The following is a 20,096-nucleotide window of genomic DNA, read 5'->3' on the forward strand; positions in this document are numbered from 1 at the left end:
TTTCAATCGCGTTTAAGATCCAACGCATTACATTATTATGATATTTGTGTTTTTTAATATTTTTTTAACAAATTAACATTTCTAGAATACTCTGCCTGGCATTTGGTTTGTCAAATTTTTTATGTTTATGCAACTAATAAAACGGTAAAATTAAATTTGTATCTACATGTGTATACTATATGAATTATGTCCCTGTGTTTGTGCAGGTTTACATATTAGATAAAGATTTTTATTTTCCAAAAACAGTGATATTTTGGATGTTGTGTTTACAAAGGTGAAGGAAAACTTTGCATGCTTGGTACTAACAATATTTGAAATAATATTTTTTCCTTGAAGGATTCGAATTTGACTAAACTTTAGTTAGCCAGAAGCCTTTTCTTAACTTAGGGTAAGGGTATTGAGAATGGTCACAGGTCGTGTGATTCGGTTCGGCATCAATCTAGGCTAGCCGGGCGGCAAAACGGAATATGTGTAGATGAACCCGATCGGCACAATCCGATCAAGTGAGTCGAATCGGTTTTGTTGTTCGATAAATATTGCTGAACCGAATATGTGTGTAGCAAGCCTAACATATCGAGGGTAGAGAAATCAAACAATTAATTACAATAAATTAACAGTAAAACTATATTCAATTAAGTCGTACATTAACATTGGGGTGACCTTTGACCCCGAGGCCGGTGACCTTGAACGTGGACCCTCGGGGAGGCAGCTGCTCCTCACCACGGTTCATGGAGGCTGATGTCACGTACAGAATGTCAAGATCACGACCTCCGAAGGTCGCCGAGGTCACTTGGAGGGCGGGGATTTCGACTCTTTGGAGCAGTTTGCCGGAGCGAGGATCAATTTTCAGCATCTGAAAAATATAGTTTAGTATATTATGTGTCTATACGAAATAATTACCGGATTTTAGGGACTAAACACAGATTGCTTGGCCGGGAAGTCGATCCAAGATACTGTATAAAGAGTTGCGAACACCTTTTGTTTACTTAGATTATTCTTTAAACAGCCCTAAACTCTTATAGTTTACGTTTTCTTCGTGGCACGAGGGTTTATGACCCAATTCCACTCGCCTCCAAACAAACTTAGATTTGAGAAGTAACTAATAGTTACTACAAGACTTCTGTAGGGTGTGAGAAATGAATGGGTGCATTTTGCCCCATCGGGGGAAATGCACCTATTCTATTCAACTAGCTAATGCCTCATTTATCTAATAGTGAGGTAATCAACCTGGCTATTTAAGTAGTATTAAATAACGTGTAATTACCTGATAGCCGTCAAAGTTGGCGACCCACAGGTTGCCGTCGGTGTCGATGGTCATGCCGTCCACGATACCGTCCAGACCGTGGTCTTTGTACACGAACACTATCCGCGGGTTAGCTGTAACATAATACAAACGCTTTTAAAACATTACCCATTAATATTATAGTATTCGGAAAATATATACACTTTAAATAGTTTTTAAACATCAGCCATTATTTGTAATACCATGGTTAAGGCTTAGGTACTAATATCACTGAGTCTGAAAGCCTTGGTTCATTTCCCGTCCTCAACAAAATGCCCGATTTTAAGGTATTTCGTAGTTCAATATTTATTCTTACAGCGGTATTTATATAAGTAAAAGAGTAATAACCAAGTCATGCCAATAAATTGAAATCGTTTCTGTGCTCATTGACAAACTTGATTTATTTCAATCTTGAAGCAGATTCCCAAAGATTGTAAAATGTACAATTATTAGATAATCTTATGATAATCGGGAATATACTAGAACACTACTAATATATTTATATTATGTCAAATGCAAATATGTTACTACTACACCGGGAGAGAATCCTAGCACCATTTAACAATTTTCTAAAATAAAACACTCAAAAATACTTACAAATATCCCCAGTCTCGACATCATAGTCGTATCTCCTGATGGCGTACTCGAAGGAGTCGGCGTAGTAGAAGGCCTTCTCGTTGAGGTCCCAGCACAAGCCGTTGGATATATCTATGTCGGTGGCCACCTTAGTCGCGCTGCCGTCCGCGTCGATGCGGTACAGCGAGCCTTTCTTCAAGTGAAACTTGCCTGGTTCATACTCGTAGCCCATTGTACCTGGGAAATGAGGTTGGGAGGTTAATAGGGTAGTTGATTAGCAGTCTCTAATGAGTAACTGTTTATGAAAGGTCATTATCAGACTAGTATAAAAAATAGGATTATATGTTGATTTTGTGTTTTCGTTGCGGTCAAATGAGTGTTTAATAAATACTTCAGTCTGTAATAAATACAAATTCAACATTATTTACAAGTAAAACATTTTTCATTTTCATGAAAATTTGTTTGAAAATTTGTGATTTTTGCACTTAGAAGCATGATACTTAATTTTTGGGATATTTGTTTGAAATAAATAAACACGCGTTTCAGGGTTTTAGTAAAAGTGGATTAAAATTTTAACCCGCTTGGGTATGATTTTGTTTTTCATAACTTTATGCGAGCCGAACCACGCGAGTCCACTAGTTAGTTATGAAGAGAAATTTACCCTCTAATATATAAATGTTAATTACAAAGCCAAAAGCCAACGATATTGTAAAACATAATAATACTAAAAAACATGTTATTTATCTATTAGTTGGCAAGGTACACTTGTCATCGTAACAGATAGAAATCGATCTATAAATCAATGATAAAGTGTGGTAAAATCAAATTGTTGTTATCTTTGCAATCACAATAACAATTATATAGATAAAATAGACGCATAGCTATCTTAATATCTACTTGTTATGTAATTTCGAAATTACTAATAAAATTTTGTTGCTCGCTCGTTCAAAAGGATTTTTCTATCTATATATAGTATGGTTAGTGGTCAACCTAGTGTCAAAGTTGTTCAAGCCGCCCGAAAGACCTTTGACATAGCGTTACGTCTGATATCTTAATTAACAACAAGCGGGACCGACTTTTTACGTGCCCTCCGAAGCACCGAGGCTTTCAAATCAAATACCAATATCACTTTTTCTAATGGTTAAAGAAAGCCTGAGATTTCTTTAAAACAATTTTCTAAAGATAGACACAATTTCGAACCCTCACTTAGTCAAGGTATCCAAGGCTTAACCCCTCCCTCATTCCAGGAGGAGATTCTAGCCCAGTAGTGAGTCAGTAGGATTAAACTACTCACCAGCGAACAGTCTTCCCCTGGGATCAGCCTTGGCGTCATTGAACCTGTTCTTAGGATTGTCCTGGTCCACTTCAGCCACGGTCCTCACCAGCTTGGCGCTGTTCTCCCCCCCATCCCACTTGACCTCCACCACCTCGCGGTTCAGACCGACCACGAAGTGGTGCGGCTTGCCTTCTACCGGGATTATGAAGGTTGGCATACCCCCTGAAAGATATTAAAAAACTAAAATTAGGAGGATATTCTTGTGACCAGTCCGACCTATCCCGTGTGCCAAAACGTCAAGAAATATTTGGATAAATATTAGATAATAGCTTTGGTAAGAAGCAAAGAAGAGGTTGTCATGTATCATGTTATTTTTAACATCTTAGAAAATAAAAACAAAACGATGCTTCGTTTTTTTTTATGTGAAAATCGGCGAAAAAGGAAAAGTTTAGAATAAGTAGCACTCACGTTGACATTTGACGTCAACTTGAGTGCTACTTATTTAGAACGGGTTACTGCCATTAATTATAATTTATCATGTAAATTGTTGTAACCAGATGATTCTCTTTACAAGAAAACTCAAAAACTAAACTTAAAACTGTGGACCCGGGAATCGAACCAGGTACCACTAAACGTGCGTAAAAGAACATGATGACAGTTAAGTAGCTTCGTTAGCAGTCGTGGGTTCGAATCCTGTCCATTACAAATATCGAGTCCAAGCATAATATGTAAGCTAAACTATAATTTTAAAGGAAAGCACTCACCCAACTTAGCCCTGGTATGTTTGCCCGTATCAGGCACGTATTTGTTGATGGTGTGGTCGAATATGCTGACGAAGTACAGCGCCTGCTCGTTGTGGTCCCAGTGCGGGCCCTCGCCGAGCCACACGGGCTCCGTCACTGCTTCCACCACTGGCGCCATCTATCGACAACATATGTAAGATTAGGTGTCAAGTAATGACATCTAGCGACAAAAGTGATGTAACTTTGTAAATCATTTTTGAGATGGAAATCTATAGAATCACGTACGAACGTATCTGAAAAATCCTTGAGTATTTAAAATGTACCCTACGTTAAGAGATGCATTTGTATGCACATTGTGAATGAAAAAAAAGTATATCCTAGACCTAGCCCAATGAAATTTCAATGTAAGCCCCCAGCCGTAAAAAGATAAAAGTTCGGGACCGCAATAAGAATCCAAAGTTCTGACTTCATTAATGGACGCTATTTTTGGTAAAGCAACACAAATTTAACAGACACATAAGTAAAAACACATATTCTCGTAATTTGAATCTGATTTTCATCTAGACTTAAATTACTGAATTATAAAGACGAAATAGTAAAACGAACCATATAAAAAAATATATAGGTCAGTTCACGCAACAACGTTCACGTTTTAACTAACATTGCACAACGATGAATCTAATTAATTAATAGTTAAGGAAAACCTAAATCATACAGGAAGTTACATCATTAACATGAGATTCTAATTAATAAGGAAAAATAATAGACATTATTCTTAGAAGTGCATATGTCCGGGATTGATTTCTTTAAGGAAATATGCTTAATTTATCATTTTCGGTATTGGACTATGGTAGCAGCCTAGCCTTTCTTCCAAACTATGTTGGAGTCGGCTTCCAGTTTCACCGGATGCAGCTGAGTACCAGTATTTTACATGGAGCGACTGCCTATCTGACCTCCACAACCCAGTTACCTGGGTTATAGAACGATAACCATCGGTAAGATTGGTTGTCAGACATTCAAACTTCTGACTACTGTTAACGATTGTCAAAGATCTTTAAAAATGACAGCCAGAAGGTGCCTTCCGAAACACTGAGGAACTCGATATGTCACGATGTCGATGGTCACCCTTCCACAGAACAACCTCGGCAAGCTTAGCTTAACTCCAGAGATCGATTCGCGCAGCTGTTGTTAACTATGCCACGAACTCCTCCGGGATAATTATGGTAACGGGTTTAACTATTATTTACACTGCACGGTTGGCAGAGTGGTTGCGCCACGGAAATTAATAAAATTTTGGTAGAAACCAACCGAGATTTTGATGAGAACTTTCTTTTTCGATTAATTACAGTATGCGTCCTGAATGCAAAGAATGTATGAAAAAAATCCACCTGGTATACTATCCGAGACTTATTTTGCACTAAGTAGTAAGATTTTAAAAAGTAAAAAGTTTGCTACTTTACCACTCTTTTAGAAGACAACGACAGAAAAACAAAATTAACTAAAATAATCAAATGATTAGAAAAATATAGGAAATACATTATGACTAGACTTTTACACTGCACAGGTAAGAATGGCGGGATTATCTATGGTCAGGAATTAATATACCTACATAGATCATCATAGATCATGGTTTTCCTTATACACTTGTGACGTAGAGATGGGGAAATCTGATTTCATAACAATATATTTTTTGAAGCAATTCAAACATGCATAGTCTTATTAAAAACACCGTAAGATGAATCATAATAACAAAACAATGATCTAAATATGCGGGTTTAAAAAAAACAACAAACAAAAAATCTCATCGCAATCGGTCAATTAGTTTTTGAGCTATGATGTCAAGACACACGTACGTCAAATGATTAACACACCTGTTTTTTACGTCAAAAGTAAAAAATACGTCACTATACGTCATTGTTAGAAGTCATTATTTTACTTGACAGGTAAGCATAGCTATAAGGAAACAAGCACGATACATTTTTCAATTTAAAAAAATATCAATTAGGTACATAATAAGTTTAAAACTTAAACAACAATCTAAATCACCAAAATTAGAAACATACGATAAATATACTATACACATACAAATAATAATAAATAAAATAATATAAACATAACCTCTCAAATAACTCCATTATTTAACCGCAAGTTCATTTAACAATCGGTTAGCAGACAGGATACCAATACAATCAATAAAAACATTTGTTTTCACTATCTATAAGATACCCTCTCTATAAAATAACAAAACCGGCACATACACTTAACTAAAAACAAATATTTACACTTTTTCCACATGTCTAAATAATATAAACTACACACAGCCTTAATTTTACTAGTAAGTCCATAAATTCAGCTTATTTATACACACGAAACCTACCTTTCAAACGTTGCAATTCCTTTTCAAAATTCGTTCAGTAGTTATCAAGATTTTCCCTAACATATACACACAAATCTCTCTATATCAATAAAATATAGATAATCACAATTTACTTTAAGATTGTTCTTCTACGAATTGAAGTAACTCACTGTATACTAGTATATAATGCCGGCAAGACAAGGCCATCCGGTATTTTGTTCAAACTACTTATGTGCTTAAAATTTCGTAGTTGAACGCGTCTGCTAATGGCCTTGGTTAAAGAGTATTATTCGCCAAATATTTTGATGATTCAGCAGTATATTATTTTGGTTTTTCTGAGATTAATAGGATGTTTATGAGACTGTTGTTGTATAGTTAGATTTATGTATAAAATAGGGGATTTACCTTACTTATTTTGTGACGTTTATTTAATTTCATTTGATTTTAGCATCAAGTAAAGATTCTACTATTATACTAATACTATAATAACGAAATGCCGTGTTAGATGGTTGTTAGTCTCTTACGTAAAAACTACTGTATAGATGTTGAGGAAAAGCTTACATAGGTAAAGTTTTAACTTGGTAATAAGACAGGTTACTTCTTACCCCGGGAAATCTTTAGACTGACGAAGTCACAGTAAGTGAAGAATCAAGCAAGAAATAAAGAAAATACCAAACTACAGCACTACTGAATTGTTTGTAAAGAAACCTATGTAAATACGCTACTTCTGTGTAAGCATTGCTATGGTTTCTTTTCGTGCCATTTCATTAATAAAGTTTAGTAGAATAAGTTATCATTCATGCACTATTACAAAAGCGAAAGTAGATATATATATATGTTACTGTAAAAGCCCGAACTGTGGTAAATCCTAAGATTTTCCGGTAAAACCTAAGATTTACCAACTCTCATTGGTAAAAGTCCGAACAAGCCAGAGTTTAAAAACTATGTTACGATATATAAAAAAATCCTCCTTCATAACTATGTTTATAACTATTTCACGGTGTAATTATAAACTGTGACATAGTTATAAAGAAGGAGTTTTGGGCATGGCGACATGGGTAGGTTAGGTTAGAAGGCTAAGGTGGGAGCGAGCGAAGCGAAGCTCCCACCTTAGCCTTCGTGGTTATTTTTTTTTAACCACCCAGAAGGAGGAGCCCCGCGAAGCGGGGCTCCGGCGACATCTCGACATCATCAAGTGAATATAGGTAAAAGTTCGAAATAAAAGAATTGTTCGGACTTTTACCATTGCGAGTTGGTAAATCTTAGGTTATACCGGAAAATCTTAGGATTTACCACCGTTCAGGTTTTTACAGTAACATATATATACATATATATAATAATATACATATATCTATGTGTTGCTTTAATCATAAAACTGCTTTACCAACTTACTATATCCCTAGATAACCAGAAAAGAATTTTATATATTAGCTTTAATTTGGTGCTAGTTAAAAATATTCGTTTTAACTGACTGTTATGTAGAATTTATTATTCTATTTTGCGGTTAAGTTTATTTTTACGCACTGTAACTACTTTAAAAATAAAAGAAAATTAAATACATATTTCGCGGTCTGTCTGATTAAGGTCGATAGTTTGAAGATTCACTGAAATATGTAGTCATATTTCAGTGAATATAGTCCGACAACTTAGTACAAAGTACTATTCTTACTATACAATGATGAAACAAACTTCTACATTTATAAATGCAAAAGTTTGTCTAGACAGATCTATGTTTGTTGCGCAAAATTTGCGCGAAATTTGGTACACATCTAGATTATAACCTTTTTTTAACCCCGAGAAATCTTATAACGCAATGGAAGTCGCTGGCAGAAGCTAGTGATGCTCTAAAACAATTGTTCTTAGTACATACGGTAGGATAGTGTTATCGTATTTTGACGTATTGACAGGTACGGCAAATATTTACATCTGAGATTTAATCTTATCTTGTTATTTCGCTAACAAAATGTTGCTAACTGAATACTGAATCTAGAGTCCAAAGGTGAATAGCAACCTAGTGTCTGCTTCTTATCGTATGGTTAGTGGTCAACCAAGTGTCAAAGTTGTTGAAGCCACCCTAAGGCCTTTGACATGACTTAACGACTGTTATAGGTTGCTCAACCTAGTGATAGTTTACCGACCGGGAGCGCAACATAGTGTTCAAAGTGAGTAAATGGGTAGTTTAACTGCACATTTAGCGCAGTAGTTAACGTGGTCACCTCGCCGCAACCTTAGCGCCGCGTGTGGTGGATTCTAATCCCACCCGGGACAAATATTTGTGTGATGAGCACGAGTATCTGTTCTGAGATTGGTTGTTAATGTATCTATATAAGTTGATATTTGGAAGTGTTAGTTTTCTTTATGAGTAATTTGGTTACCATAGTACAAAAATGTGTGTGCGTTTTCGTAACTGGCGGTCCCGCATAGATTCGAATGAAGTTAAATATTGTAGGAGCGTAGCAAGGGAAGTACTTTGGCCTCTATCTACCCCCATGGAAATAAGGCGAAATTTTATTTATGCATCAGTCTTTTTATACTCAAGAGATCATCTTGATGTTTGTCAAATATCTACTCTTATCATAAAATTTACTAAACAAATAGTTTTATTCAAAACATACTTTATTATATTTGCTATAGTATTACATATAATAACTATAGTAATAGAGATAGGAGACTAAATAAATAATATACTCGTATAACACTCTCACTAAAAGCACTATATACTTAATAGGTACTTGAAAACACCGGAAATATGAGTCGAGAGCGGAAAATTAAGCCTATATGATAGTCATAAATATTAAGGAAGAATATTTACACATACATATTTATACATATACTGTTATACTCGTAAGTTTAGCCGGAAGGGTATGAAATAAATCGTTTGCCATTAAAAATATTAGTCGCATGGAATGGGGGCAAGCCTATTGCCATTTACCGGGCACGTTACCAAACTCCAGGCTACTATTGGAAAGCATGTCTCATTAAACATTTTATTGATTTGATTTGAACAAAAATTCTTGATATAGAATATAGTAGGACTGAAAACGTCCGTGGATTTAAAAACTTAACATCTTTTTTCGGTACATACACGCGCGTATGTCATGAACGTATACGGGTGTATACGTTCGCATCGTTTTAGTATAGGTAAGCTTATTAAAGGATACATTTTAATATAAATAAGTTATAGACCCAAACTTTTTTTATAAATTAGTTTAACCCATTACTGTCCCAATACTGAGAAAGGGTCTCCTCCCGAACGAGGGATGGGTTAACCTTTAGTCTACCTTTTTTTGCATGCCACGAAATATGTTCATAAATAAATAATAATAGAAATTGTTATAAACTTTTCAATTTAAAAACATAAGCCTTAGTTACAGTTACTACTAATGCCTGAAATAACGTGAAAAATATGCTACAATTCATATACTTTATACTCATAATAAAACTCACTGTATTATCTCAAGTACTTACATTATACTGACAGTTACAGCAACTTAGAGCGTCACTCACAAACAACTGAGCCAGCAATAATCTTAACATTGTTATATACATCACAGCTATATCTAATCTAATCACTCTATCTAATTATATCACACAATTGACACTTGATAACAGACAGCTTTCAATGCCTACTATGTATATTTTGACATATGAGAGATAATCGCGAAAATATTTTGTGCCATCCAAGACGCCCAAAAATGCCAAAATCTTTGACTAAAGTTTAGCCTAGTACAAACTGTACAAAATATATAAGGACGATAGGCACTTCGAAGACGCTTCGCAGACAAAATGGTCTAATAATTACAAGATGCACTGATCTTTAACTAGCTAACTTTTAACAGTGGAATAAAAATCACTCTCTCTAACTGTGCTTGTAGTTCGAACAAAAAGCCACAAAATTTATACGCGATTCTAATCTAAAGTACACAAAATTACATTTAGAAAAATCATAATTTAGTTTTCATTGCACTTAAACCTACACTCACTAATAAATACTTTATTTATATAAAGATTAAGTTAATAACAGTCTAGGATTTAAGTATTTCTTTTTAAAAATTCAGTCAAGGTAACGTGTTATAAGGCTTTCTACACACGTATTCGGTTCGGCATTAATCGGCCTAGCCGGACGGTAAAATCGAAAATGATGTTCGGGAAAAATGCCGTTCGTCATCGCCGAGCCTGAATGTGACGATCGGACTCAAAGGAATTACCCGATCGGCACAAGCCGAACAAGTGCAATAATTGAGTAGTTGACTGAGTTACAGGTTCAAAAAGGCTATGTATATTTTTCGTAAATAATGTTAAAATTCTAATTATTACAGACTGAAACATTTTATTAGGCACTCATTTGATATCAACAAAAATAAGAAACTGTGACGTTACTACATCGTATTTCTATACTAAAATGTGTTCTTGACATTTCATAAAGATGACTGCTGCTGATTTGACTTAATTTTGTTTTTAAAAACAACTCCTGCATTATGAATCGCTCTTGTATCGCGGGGACTTTTACAAACATACAAACAACGGACACAAAGTAAAACCAGACCTGACACAACTATTTGTGGATTGTACATATAATTGTTTCATGTGGGGATCGAACCATGACCTCCCGACACAATGGTAGTAGCGCGGCGAGCACCTTAACCACTGTGCCACGGACGCGTAAAACCCAATGTAGAAGCCCAAATGTTTCAAGTCGGTTTTGTTGTTTGATAAACACTGTAGAACCAAACATGCCGAAACCGAATATGTGTGTAGCAACCTTCACTTGTGAAGTAATAGTACGTTTGTTTTACGATTATTTATTTATTTGATATGCAATATTTATATTTCCCTTTTTATATGCGAATGAAACTGCACGTTGTATAATAACGTTACCTGTTTTTGTATCAGTTCAGTTGTTTAAGTAAATCTAAATGGATGAGTTTATTGGTAGCCGTAACTTTGTTGATGTATGAACTATTTTGTTTTCCTGAAGCCGTGATAAGCGAGTAATAATATTCTAAGTGGGCTCAAAAATTAAGGCATCACACCAATAACTTTCATGGTTTTTTTTTTTAAAGTCAATTTCCACATTAATAATTGGTCTTGTGCCGCGGGGCACATAACGGACACAAAGTACAACCAGACCCGAAAACACTATTTGTGGATCACACTCTACGCACTACGCAATAAAATATTTGCATGCCTGAGAGTTATTTTACAAGTCCTTACAGGAGTGGAGAGCAGTGATAACCGAGCGGTACTAGAGTTCGCCCAAAAGCAAACAGCACCACAAAGAGTGCACTAAGAGAGGATTTTTAGAAAATAACGAGGAAAAAGGAGGTAAACCTTTTTTTTATAATTTTAATGTATACTAGCCTTTCCCCGTGGCACCGCAAGCTTGGACCGCCAGTGACTATTATGCCGTCCACTAAGATTTAGAGTCCAAGGGTTCCATTTTCACTCTAAATAAATACATAAAATTGCTTCAGATTGAGTATGCAATTTGTATGTTTGCCAAGTTTCTAGTCTATACTAGGAAAACTATTACGCAAGTCTAATTTTAATCATAGACAAAATAAATTTAACCCATTAATGTCCCACTGCTGGGCAAGGGTTTGCTCCCGTAATGAGGGAGGGTTTAGCCTTGAGTCCACCACGCTGGTCAAGTGCGGGTTGGGGACTTAGACAAAATATCAGTTACCTTTTGTAACGATAATTACAAACGTATTTTGCTTTATTATCATCAGTTGATCTTGTCATATACAACATATTAATATGCCTTTCACGCTAATATTAATTTAAATGGCTGATGTCTGTTCATTGAAATGAACGAAAAATATAATGAGCGATGATAATGGCAAAATAAGTTGAAACTAAAATCTTTTCAAAATTATGTAGTCTGTCTGAGTATGTTAATGTATCACATGAAAACTACTGCACCAACTGAAATAGTGTTTTAATAACAGACAGCTGTTTATGCCTTAAGAATAATATTATTATAAGCTTCAAAATAAGAATATTCCAAAACGAATAGCGTGTATTTTTTATTTTAAAACATTTAAAAATCTTTTTGCTTTTATTAAGTATCTACAATCTAATAATATCGGCAAAGTGCTACTTGGACCCGCAAACGAATGGTTCCATATCACTATCAATAAAAAAAACACATTTCTAGCATGGAAGACACCTTTAATTGTTGTCGTATGTGTTGTTATGCCGCTGAAATATATTTCATCTGTGCGAATTTCAGCAATCTACCTATCACTGTTTATAACAGACCGCCAAGTGACAGACAGACAGACAGGGGGGCAGACGTACAGGCGGGTAAACGGAGAGACGGACAGACAGACAGACGGGGACGTACGGAGTCTTAGTAATAGAGTCCCGTTTTCACCCTTTCACTACGGAACCCTAAAAAAAGAGAGATATATAGATAACAGTCGGACCACATACAGACAGACCGTGACATTTGCGACAGCTACCGATGTAGTGATAACACGGAGACCGTTCTAGACTACTGATAAGCTCTCATATCTATGACAAAATTAGGTAAAGTCATCGTAAGGTGTGTTCAAGGTGATGACCACAGGTGTTTGAAGAATTATCTGTTGGGTAGTTTGTTTCTATGAGACATAAGGTTGTTGGCTTGGTAGCCAACTACCCGAACAGTCTAATCAGCTACCTTTTATGGATTGCTAGAAACGCTCTGGCGTAGTTTCGTAATTTAGTTGAATGAAATAAGTGATTAATATGTTGTCTCTCTGTGTAATTATTTTATTTTCATTTTGACACGACTGAAACGAAACTGGGACGACTGTAGTAAATGTAAAGTAAATGATTTTTAGGGTTCCGTACCCAAAGGGTAAAACGGGATCCTAAACCCTACTAAGCCTCCGCTGTCTGTCTCCAGGCTGTATCTCATAAACCGTGATAGCTAGAAATAAAAAAAAAATCACAAATGATGAATTTCCGTTGCCGCTATAATAACAAATACTAAAAAATTTTAATAAATAAAATATTAAGGGGGTCCCCATACAACAAACGTGTTTTTTGTCGTATTTTTTTGGTACGCAATTCTTCATACGCGGGTCAGACTCGCACTTAGCCGGTTTTCTAAAGTTAGTTTGTGTTATTATTCTTCCAATTCACACTTAAGAAAACTTGTGCAAGCATTTTTGTAGGCGCCCGCATTCAATATCTTACTCATGCATTCTTATTTAAGTTAGTTACTTATTTAGGAGTACTTGTTATAGACTCCCGTGGTACAAATTTTCAGATAAACATATTGTATCTTTCTTCTTAATTATATTGACCTTGCATTCTATGCAACTGATCCGCTTATCTGCTATCAACCTGATCTAAGACTTTGCAGTTACATCTTTATCTCTATATTTTTGTATACATACATATGTATGTGACAACTGGTAATTCTAATAAAAGATAACAATTTGATTGACAGATTTTGAGGTTCATAAAAGGTGTTTTAAAAATTTTCAAATTTGAAAACCGTACGCAAACTTTTGTGTGCAAGAAAATTATATTACCGACTCATACATTTTTTGCATAATTCTTTATGTAATAATTATCATTTATCAGGTAAGGCACTGCCTACAGTTAAGCAACCCTAGGCGTAAACATTCGGTAGATGGGTGGTCATTTGAACTCATCTCAGTGTCTTAGAAGCAAGTGACGTAGTCAAGTACATGTTTTATTGTAAACTACGGTAGAAGGCTTGAACGACTTTGACACTAGATTGATAAATAATAATAAATAATAGAAAAATATGAGCGTAAAATTGTACATAATAGATATAATATGAAGTATGATAACATATGATAAGATACAGAATCTATAAGATATCAATGAAATGCGAATCTTGCTTCAGAGTGAAGGGCAGAGTCCAAATTATTATATTACTCTCAAGCTTGTCCAGATTAAATGGTGGAAAAATCATTAATTTCAACTTATTCTTTTACGTTATTTTTTTCTAGTTTCGTGTTTTGATGGGCGAGTTTGACACCTTCACCCCAGAATGGAATCAGACTGTCAGAGATAGGCTTCAGTGGAAAACTATAGCGGACGCCTTTGCCCAGCAGTGGAACGATACAGGCTTATAATAATAATGAAATTTGTGTTTTATTTTGTCTAAGCATCTCGATATTGTCTAAAAATCATTATTCATTCTTTAAATTCATTTTATTCTTTCCTTTTGAGTTCCAATTTGATGGTCAACCTAGCCTACCAATAATTTCATGTTCCGCGTAGCAGTAGGTCTCATAACCACTGTACAGGCACTCAAATAATTATTTACATGGCCTTACTATATTATAGCAAAGTATATTTTTTCTAAAAGTTTGAAATTTTTAACAGATAACACTGCGACAATCAGACCTAAGGGACACTTTCCTACTATTTGGTATCGAAAACAGAGTACCTATTGACAAATCTGTATGAAAATCTGATCAGCGCCCCAAGCGTATTTTGCAAGAACTAAATTTCTAAATTAATTTGAAATTCCCACTGAAGAATATCGACTGTACGAAATCAGAAACTTACAAGAATCAGTCACACAAATATTAAATTAAAAACAATTACTACGGAATAAATATGAATAGTTTTACCTTGCATCGCCTCCAAATCTTCATACATAACGTCTTCATATTGTTGGTATATTATTTAGATACGGGTAGAGCTAACACCTCCATTCCCTTCCCGAAGACACACACACTGATTGTATTGCTGAAACAATGAACAAACATTCAAGTTTAATAGTCTGTCTGTCTGTCTATCGTACTTTTATAAGTAAACTGCTAAACCTGAACTGCTGAACCATGAATTACAAAAAGGCTATATTATTATCAACAACTAACAAAGCCCTTGCTGCAAAGGTTAAGCCTATACTATTATTATAAATGATTTACCCCCGGTTTCTGAGGTACATTTAGCAGTAGTTTATCTATTCAATAGCGCGTAAACTCATATAAAAATATGCTATCAAATATATAGAGGTTAGTCTGTCAACTTGTCAATATTACATTAATATGCCTTACCACATATCTATTCCAGAAATAAATCCAATGTTCTAATAGACAAAATAAATAAAAAATCTTATTATTTTTAAATTCTACAAACCACGTGCAAAAGTGTAGTGAAAGAACTGATATTGTTACAAAGAATAATGCATTGTTATCTATTAAAAAAATACCATAAAAACTTAAATTACATTGAGAATAAATTATTTATACTTCGTTACTTGTTATCACAACTATCGTTACGGCACTGGTCCTAGGTTCTATTCTCCGGTAAAAAATAGTTATTTCATATTTCTGATTACTCAAACATTTGTCATGGATGAAATTCGGACCCACCACAGCGGCGCTAAGGTTATTTCAGGTACCCATTTTAACCACTGCGCTAAATTGTAATTAAATTATATTAATATTACTTACTTATTATAATCCAAAAGATCCATTCCTTGCACATCAGCAACATCTATATACAATTGAGTGACAAACTCGCACTCTATCGCCGTCTCTTTCACTCTCCACCGCAGTAACGTCACTCGTTGATCAATCGACGCCGACAATATATAACTACCCGCAATACATAGACCAGTTATTTGAGAACTATGGTAGTTGGGACAATTCCATTTGTGTAATACTTTTGTACAGTTCAAATTATTCTGGTCAGGTATGTTTATTAAATTTAAGTGTATTGCATTGTCGTCTCCTCCTGTACCGATTAGTAGTTTATTTTCTTCTACTAAAGTCAATATAAGACTGTTTATTCCCGATTTATTTGATGTCGTAGTAAAAAATGGTTTTAATTCATCATCAAATATGGTTGTGATGTCCCAAAAAGCAATTTCTCCTCTCGTAGTGCAAGTAATAAGAATGTCTTTGTCAAAAATCTTGATAATTTTAGTCTTTAGTATACAAGTATTGTGGTGTTTTGATACTTTAATTAGATCTAACTTTTGAGCATTGTTTTTGAAAGTAAATAGCCTTAAATAAGCATCGGAGCAGCCAGCGAACATGAGAAATAGGTCGTCTTTTTCAATGATCTCTAGATCCATAATCCTCATTTCTGGATCGAAGTCTACCTCACAGTTTCTCCAAGATTGGTTTCCTTTCCTTTCCTTATCTGTACCTTTTATTAAATAATCTATTAACTCTTCTGACCGCACATTTAATTTCCTATTTTCATTTTCAATTTTCAGTTTTTTCATACAAATCTGCGCTCGCCCTCCAGCCGATATTAGTAGGATAGTATTATCGTTGAAAATATGTGTTTTCAAAGTTCTAACACTAGATAAATGTTTGAAACAAACTTCATCTTGAAATTCCATTGCTGCGTTAACACTAGACACTCTTAGAGTCGTGTCTTCACCGCCAGTAATGTATATCGTGCTATTGTCAACTTTGTGAGACTTTAAACAGTTAATTTCTTTAGCATGAGACCCATTTATAATATTTCTAGACATGATTTTGCTAAGTCTAAATGTAACTACATTAATATCTGAATCTTTTAAATAAACTAGTTTAATAAATTCTTCATAATTGCCTTTAATTTTTTCAATAAATTTAACTGCATCAAAAGACCTGTGGCCGCCACCACAAGGGATTTCCAATACTTTACTATTATCTTTAATATTGTATACTATAAATACTCTTTCTTGAAAACCACAGACAATATTCTGATCTTTGTCTAAAAACTTTTCGATCCATGCAAAAGGTAGGTCCACACTACTCATGAATTTTAAACTACCATTTGTTCCAAAGAATTTGACACTATGGTCTCTTCCTGTAGTAATAATAACTTTGTCTTTAAATGTTATGGACCTAGGACCATACCGGCCATGGACCTTACTAAAGCTTTTGATTGGGTTACTCTGGCCTTTTAGAAATACGTGTAGATTACCACATCGGTCACCTACTGCGAAATAATTATTCTTAGGATCTATAGCAGCCGCAGTCAGCGAAGCCTCTTTGCAAGGCGGAAGAATAAAATTAGCGTGCTTTTCTACTGTAATATTATTCGCAGTATAAACCGTAATTTGTTTATCATCAGAACAGAATATTAAATGTCTATTTCCCGCCCAATGCATGGATAAAACTTTACCTATATCTAATTGTAAATCAATTATTTTCGTAAGTCTGGGCTCTCCTTTACAACTTTCTATAAATACGTCCAGTTTTCCAGTCATATCTGCTGCGGCTATCAACTGCTTACAAGAAGAAAGAGCTAACAGTCTATACGTAGAAGCATGTTTCAATTCAAACACATCTTTAGATTTCATTTCAAAATCGTAGTATATCAAATTACTTTCATCAGTAACTACAATATTTCTTCGAGCTGTAAATTCTACTTTTTTGGGAGAATCTATGCAATTTATAGCTTCTATTTCACTGTAGTCAGTAGCTATAGTTAACGGGTGTATTATGACAGCACAATCGCCACCACCGGTAACTAAATGTGTGTCATCGGAGTCTACGGACCAGATGCAACTGTTTTGATGAGTGAGAGCCTTTTTGAGGAGTTCTCCTTTATAATTCCAGTAGCAAATAGCAGAGTCTTCTCCTACAGAGATGATGAGGTCATTTGTGATACAACTTCTCATGACTCTAGCTAAATGTCCATACACTTCGTGTTTACAAACTATGTTGATTTCTTGCCAGTATTCTATTGTGTTGTGGTGGTGGGATGGTGTGGAGTTTGGTCCCCAAATACGAACGGATCTGTCGTCTGATGTGGTGACTATGATGTTGTGTTCCGGTTTGCATGATATTGAGAATATTACTCCCTGGAAATAAATGTTTTATGGGAGTTAGTTTCACTGGCATAAGTAAGTTTTTGGATGCCTTAATAATTGAAGGTAAAATGATTTTTGGGATTTAATTAAATATTAAAAATGATAAATTAGAGCTTATACTGTGCCTCAAGAAACACATATCTCACATAACATTTCAGGAAGCATGAATATAAGAATTAGTATTAGTATGAAACAAAATAAGTCAAATTAGCCTAGCAGCACAAAAAATTTAGTCAAAACCTACCACTGAAGTACAACATCTTTAAAATATAAAATAGTACCAACTAGACAACAGAGAAACCAGATGGAATCACCCACAATAGGATGTACAGGCATAAACATGAGATAGTTTACATCCAACATATAAAATGCTACAAATAATTGGGTCTATCCCACTAGTCCCGTTGAGTTGTCCCGTGACGTTAACTTAACTTCTTGTTAATTTAAAGTTTACTTAGATAACCGTACAATTCATCATCTGCTATCTTACCAAAGTACCAAGTACCAGTAGTCACACAACAACTCAATGGAACCAGTTGTTTTGACCCTTCCGTCTGTCCCATTAGTCCCGTGATTTTTCTGCAAGGGGACAACTGGCACAAAAACAGTGTCACTTGTCCCGCTACGGGACAACTGGGACAAAATAGTGCCAGTTGTCCCGTCACGGGACAACTCAACGGGACTAGTGGGATAGACCCAAATAATTAATGATCAAAATTACCTTATGCCCCTTCAAGTTGTGCAGTGGCTGTTCCCCCCCACTCCTATGTACAATAACTTCAGAGAACACAGTACCAGCCATCACTAACACATCATCCTGTAGAGGCAGCAGTAACCCGCTGTATAGGATAGAGTTGTCCTTGCTGGCAAACTGGGATAACAGCTCTTGAGTTGTGGTGTTCCATTTCTGAAATTATAATGATAATTTTCTTACTACAAAAGAAAATTTTATTCTTGGATTAAAAGTTCAGATAAAAAAAAAATAATAATGATAAATAAAAGTACAATGTCTATTAGGATGGTCGAATCTCTAGTAATAAAAGTAAGATAATATGAGATTGAAATATTTTAGTGGGGACTGGGGACTTATAAAAATAAAATTATGTTTCAAAATGTTCAAAGGCTAAAACAAGATGAAACAATGACACTTGAACATAGCATAGAATAGGTGTAGATATATCTATTATAGGATTTTCTGTTATAAGAGTTCCATGGGTAAAAAAGTAATTAAAACCTAACCTGAACAACATTGTGTGCTGTCAACAAAGCAACAACCTCATCATCTATCCACACAGCTGAATGTAGCCAATCATCACACACTATGGGCTCAAATAACCTATTAAACAGTTTATTATTGTCTCCAGACCCATTATTTAACGTTGTAGACACTACAGTAAACTGTTTACCCCCGAAAACTAGAACTTTAGCACCACATTTCGTAGGCACGAATCCGTATATTTTCTGCCCGTTAAGTCCAATTAATCGTTGTAATAACTTAGCGGAAGACTTGTCAAACACATTTATGCTACTACCAATACCTGAAATTTATATAAATTGGTTAATATGAGGGTTAATCAGAATTATTTTATGAACATTTATAACCTAAAAACTCACCGGCTAGTATAAGGTTTTTGTAAAACTTTACAGCTGTTACATCTGTACGAGTAAATAGCGACATTTTTGGTGGTAATTTTTAGCTTAATTACATTTGTAATAGCGCAAAAACATTAAATATTTCTATTATAGTGTGCGACACATCAGATATCAGATGTTTTATCAATTGATAAGCAACATTTGACAGCTTCTATGACAAAAGCAGTACAGGTGATACAAATTTTAGGTGTGAGAAAGAGAAAGAGTAATTTTGTAATGCTCAAAGACTTGTAATATATAACTTGATGCCGTTTGACACTCAATTTGACAACAACGTTTCATTCCACGTATTACACAAACTGAAAAAATTGAAAACGTGAGAAAACGATAATCTTATTCAGGCTTTCATGTAAAATAAATAATTATTATAGTCAGCATAAACACCCAATTTTATTCTACGTTAATCAGATTGC

At 34.8% G+C, this 20,096-nt stretch overlaps 1 protein-coding gene across 4 annotated transcripts; it reads right to left on the minus strand.

Moving 5' to 3' along the window:
* Positions 1-600: 600 nt before the first annotated feature.
* Positions 601-19,807, minus strand: regucalcin. Of its 4 annotated transcripts, XM_076119132.1 has the most exons (7): positions 15,668-15,807; positions 14,840-14,957; positions 3,899-4,055; positions 3,153-3,356; positions 1,880-2,095; positions 1,265-1,377; positions 601-853 (listed from the first exon to the last, which is right to left on the minus strand). In XM_076119132.1, exons 2-7 carry the CDS (start codon positions 14,876-14,878, stop codon positions 629-631), a joined length of 954 nt encoding a protein of 317 aa, XP_075975247.1. In that variant the 5' UTR covers positions 14,879-14,957; positions 15,668-15,807; the 3' UTR covers positions 601-628. The 4 variants fall into 4 exon arrangements, 3 of the variants coding, with proteins under 3 accessions (XP_075975247.1, XP_075975246.1, XP_075975248.1); XM_076119131.1 differs by lacking the exons at positions 14,840-14,957; positions 15,668-15,807 and adding an exon at positions 9,702-9,861; XM_076119133.1 differs by lacking the exons at positions 14,840-14,957; positions 15,668-15,807 and adding an exon at positions 6,255-6,401.
* Positions 19,808-20,096: the final 289 nt, after the last annotated feature.

The sequence above is a fragment of the Anticarsia gemmatalis genome, chromosome 10, assembly GCF_050436995.1.
Source record: "Anticarsia gemmatalis isolate Benzon Research Colony breed Stoneville strain chromosome 10, ilAntGemm2 primary, whole genome shotgun sequence".
Taxonomy (NCBI): domain Eukaryota; kingdom Metazoa; phylum Arthropoda; class Insecta; order Lepidoptera; family Erebidae; genus Anticarsia; species Anticarsia gemmatalis.

Bases quoted from the DNA above. Each gene is read 5' to 3' on its own strand.
- regucalcin (XM_076119131.1), bottom strand. From the start codon at position 9,782: ATGTATATAACAATGTTAAGATTATTGCTGGCTCAGTTGTTTGTGAGT. The intron at 4,056-9,701 runs GTAAGTACTTGA...TGTTGTCGATAG, and splicing joins GCTGTAACTGTCAGTATAAT to ATGGCGCCAGTGGTGGAAGC. The intron at 3,357-3,898 runs GTGAGTGCTTTC...AATATCTTTCAG, and splicing joins ACATACCAGGGCTAAGTTGG to GGGGTATGCCAACCTTCATA.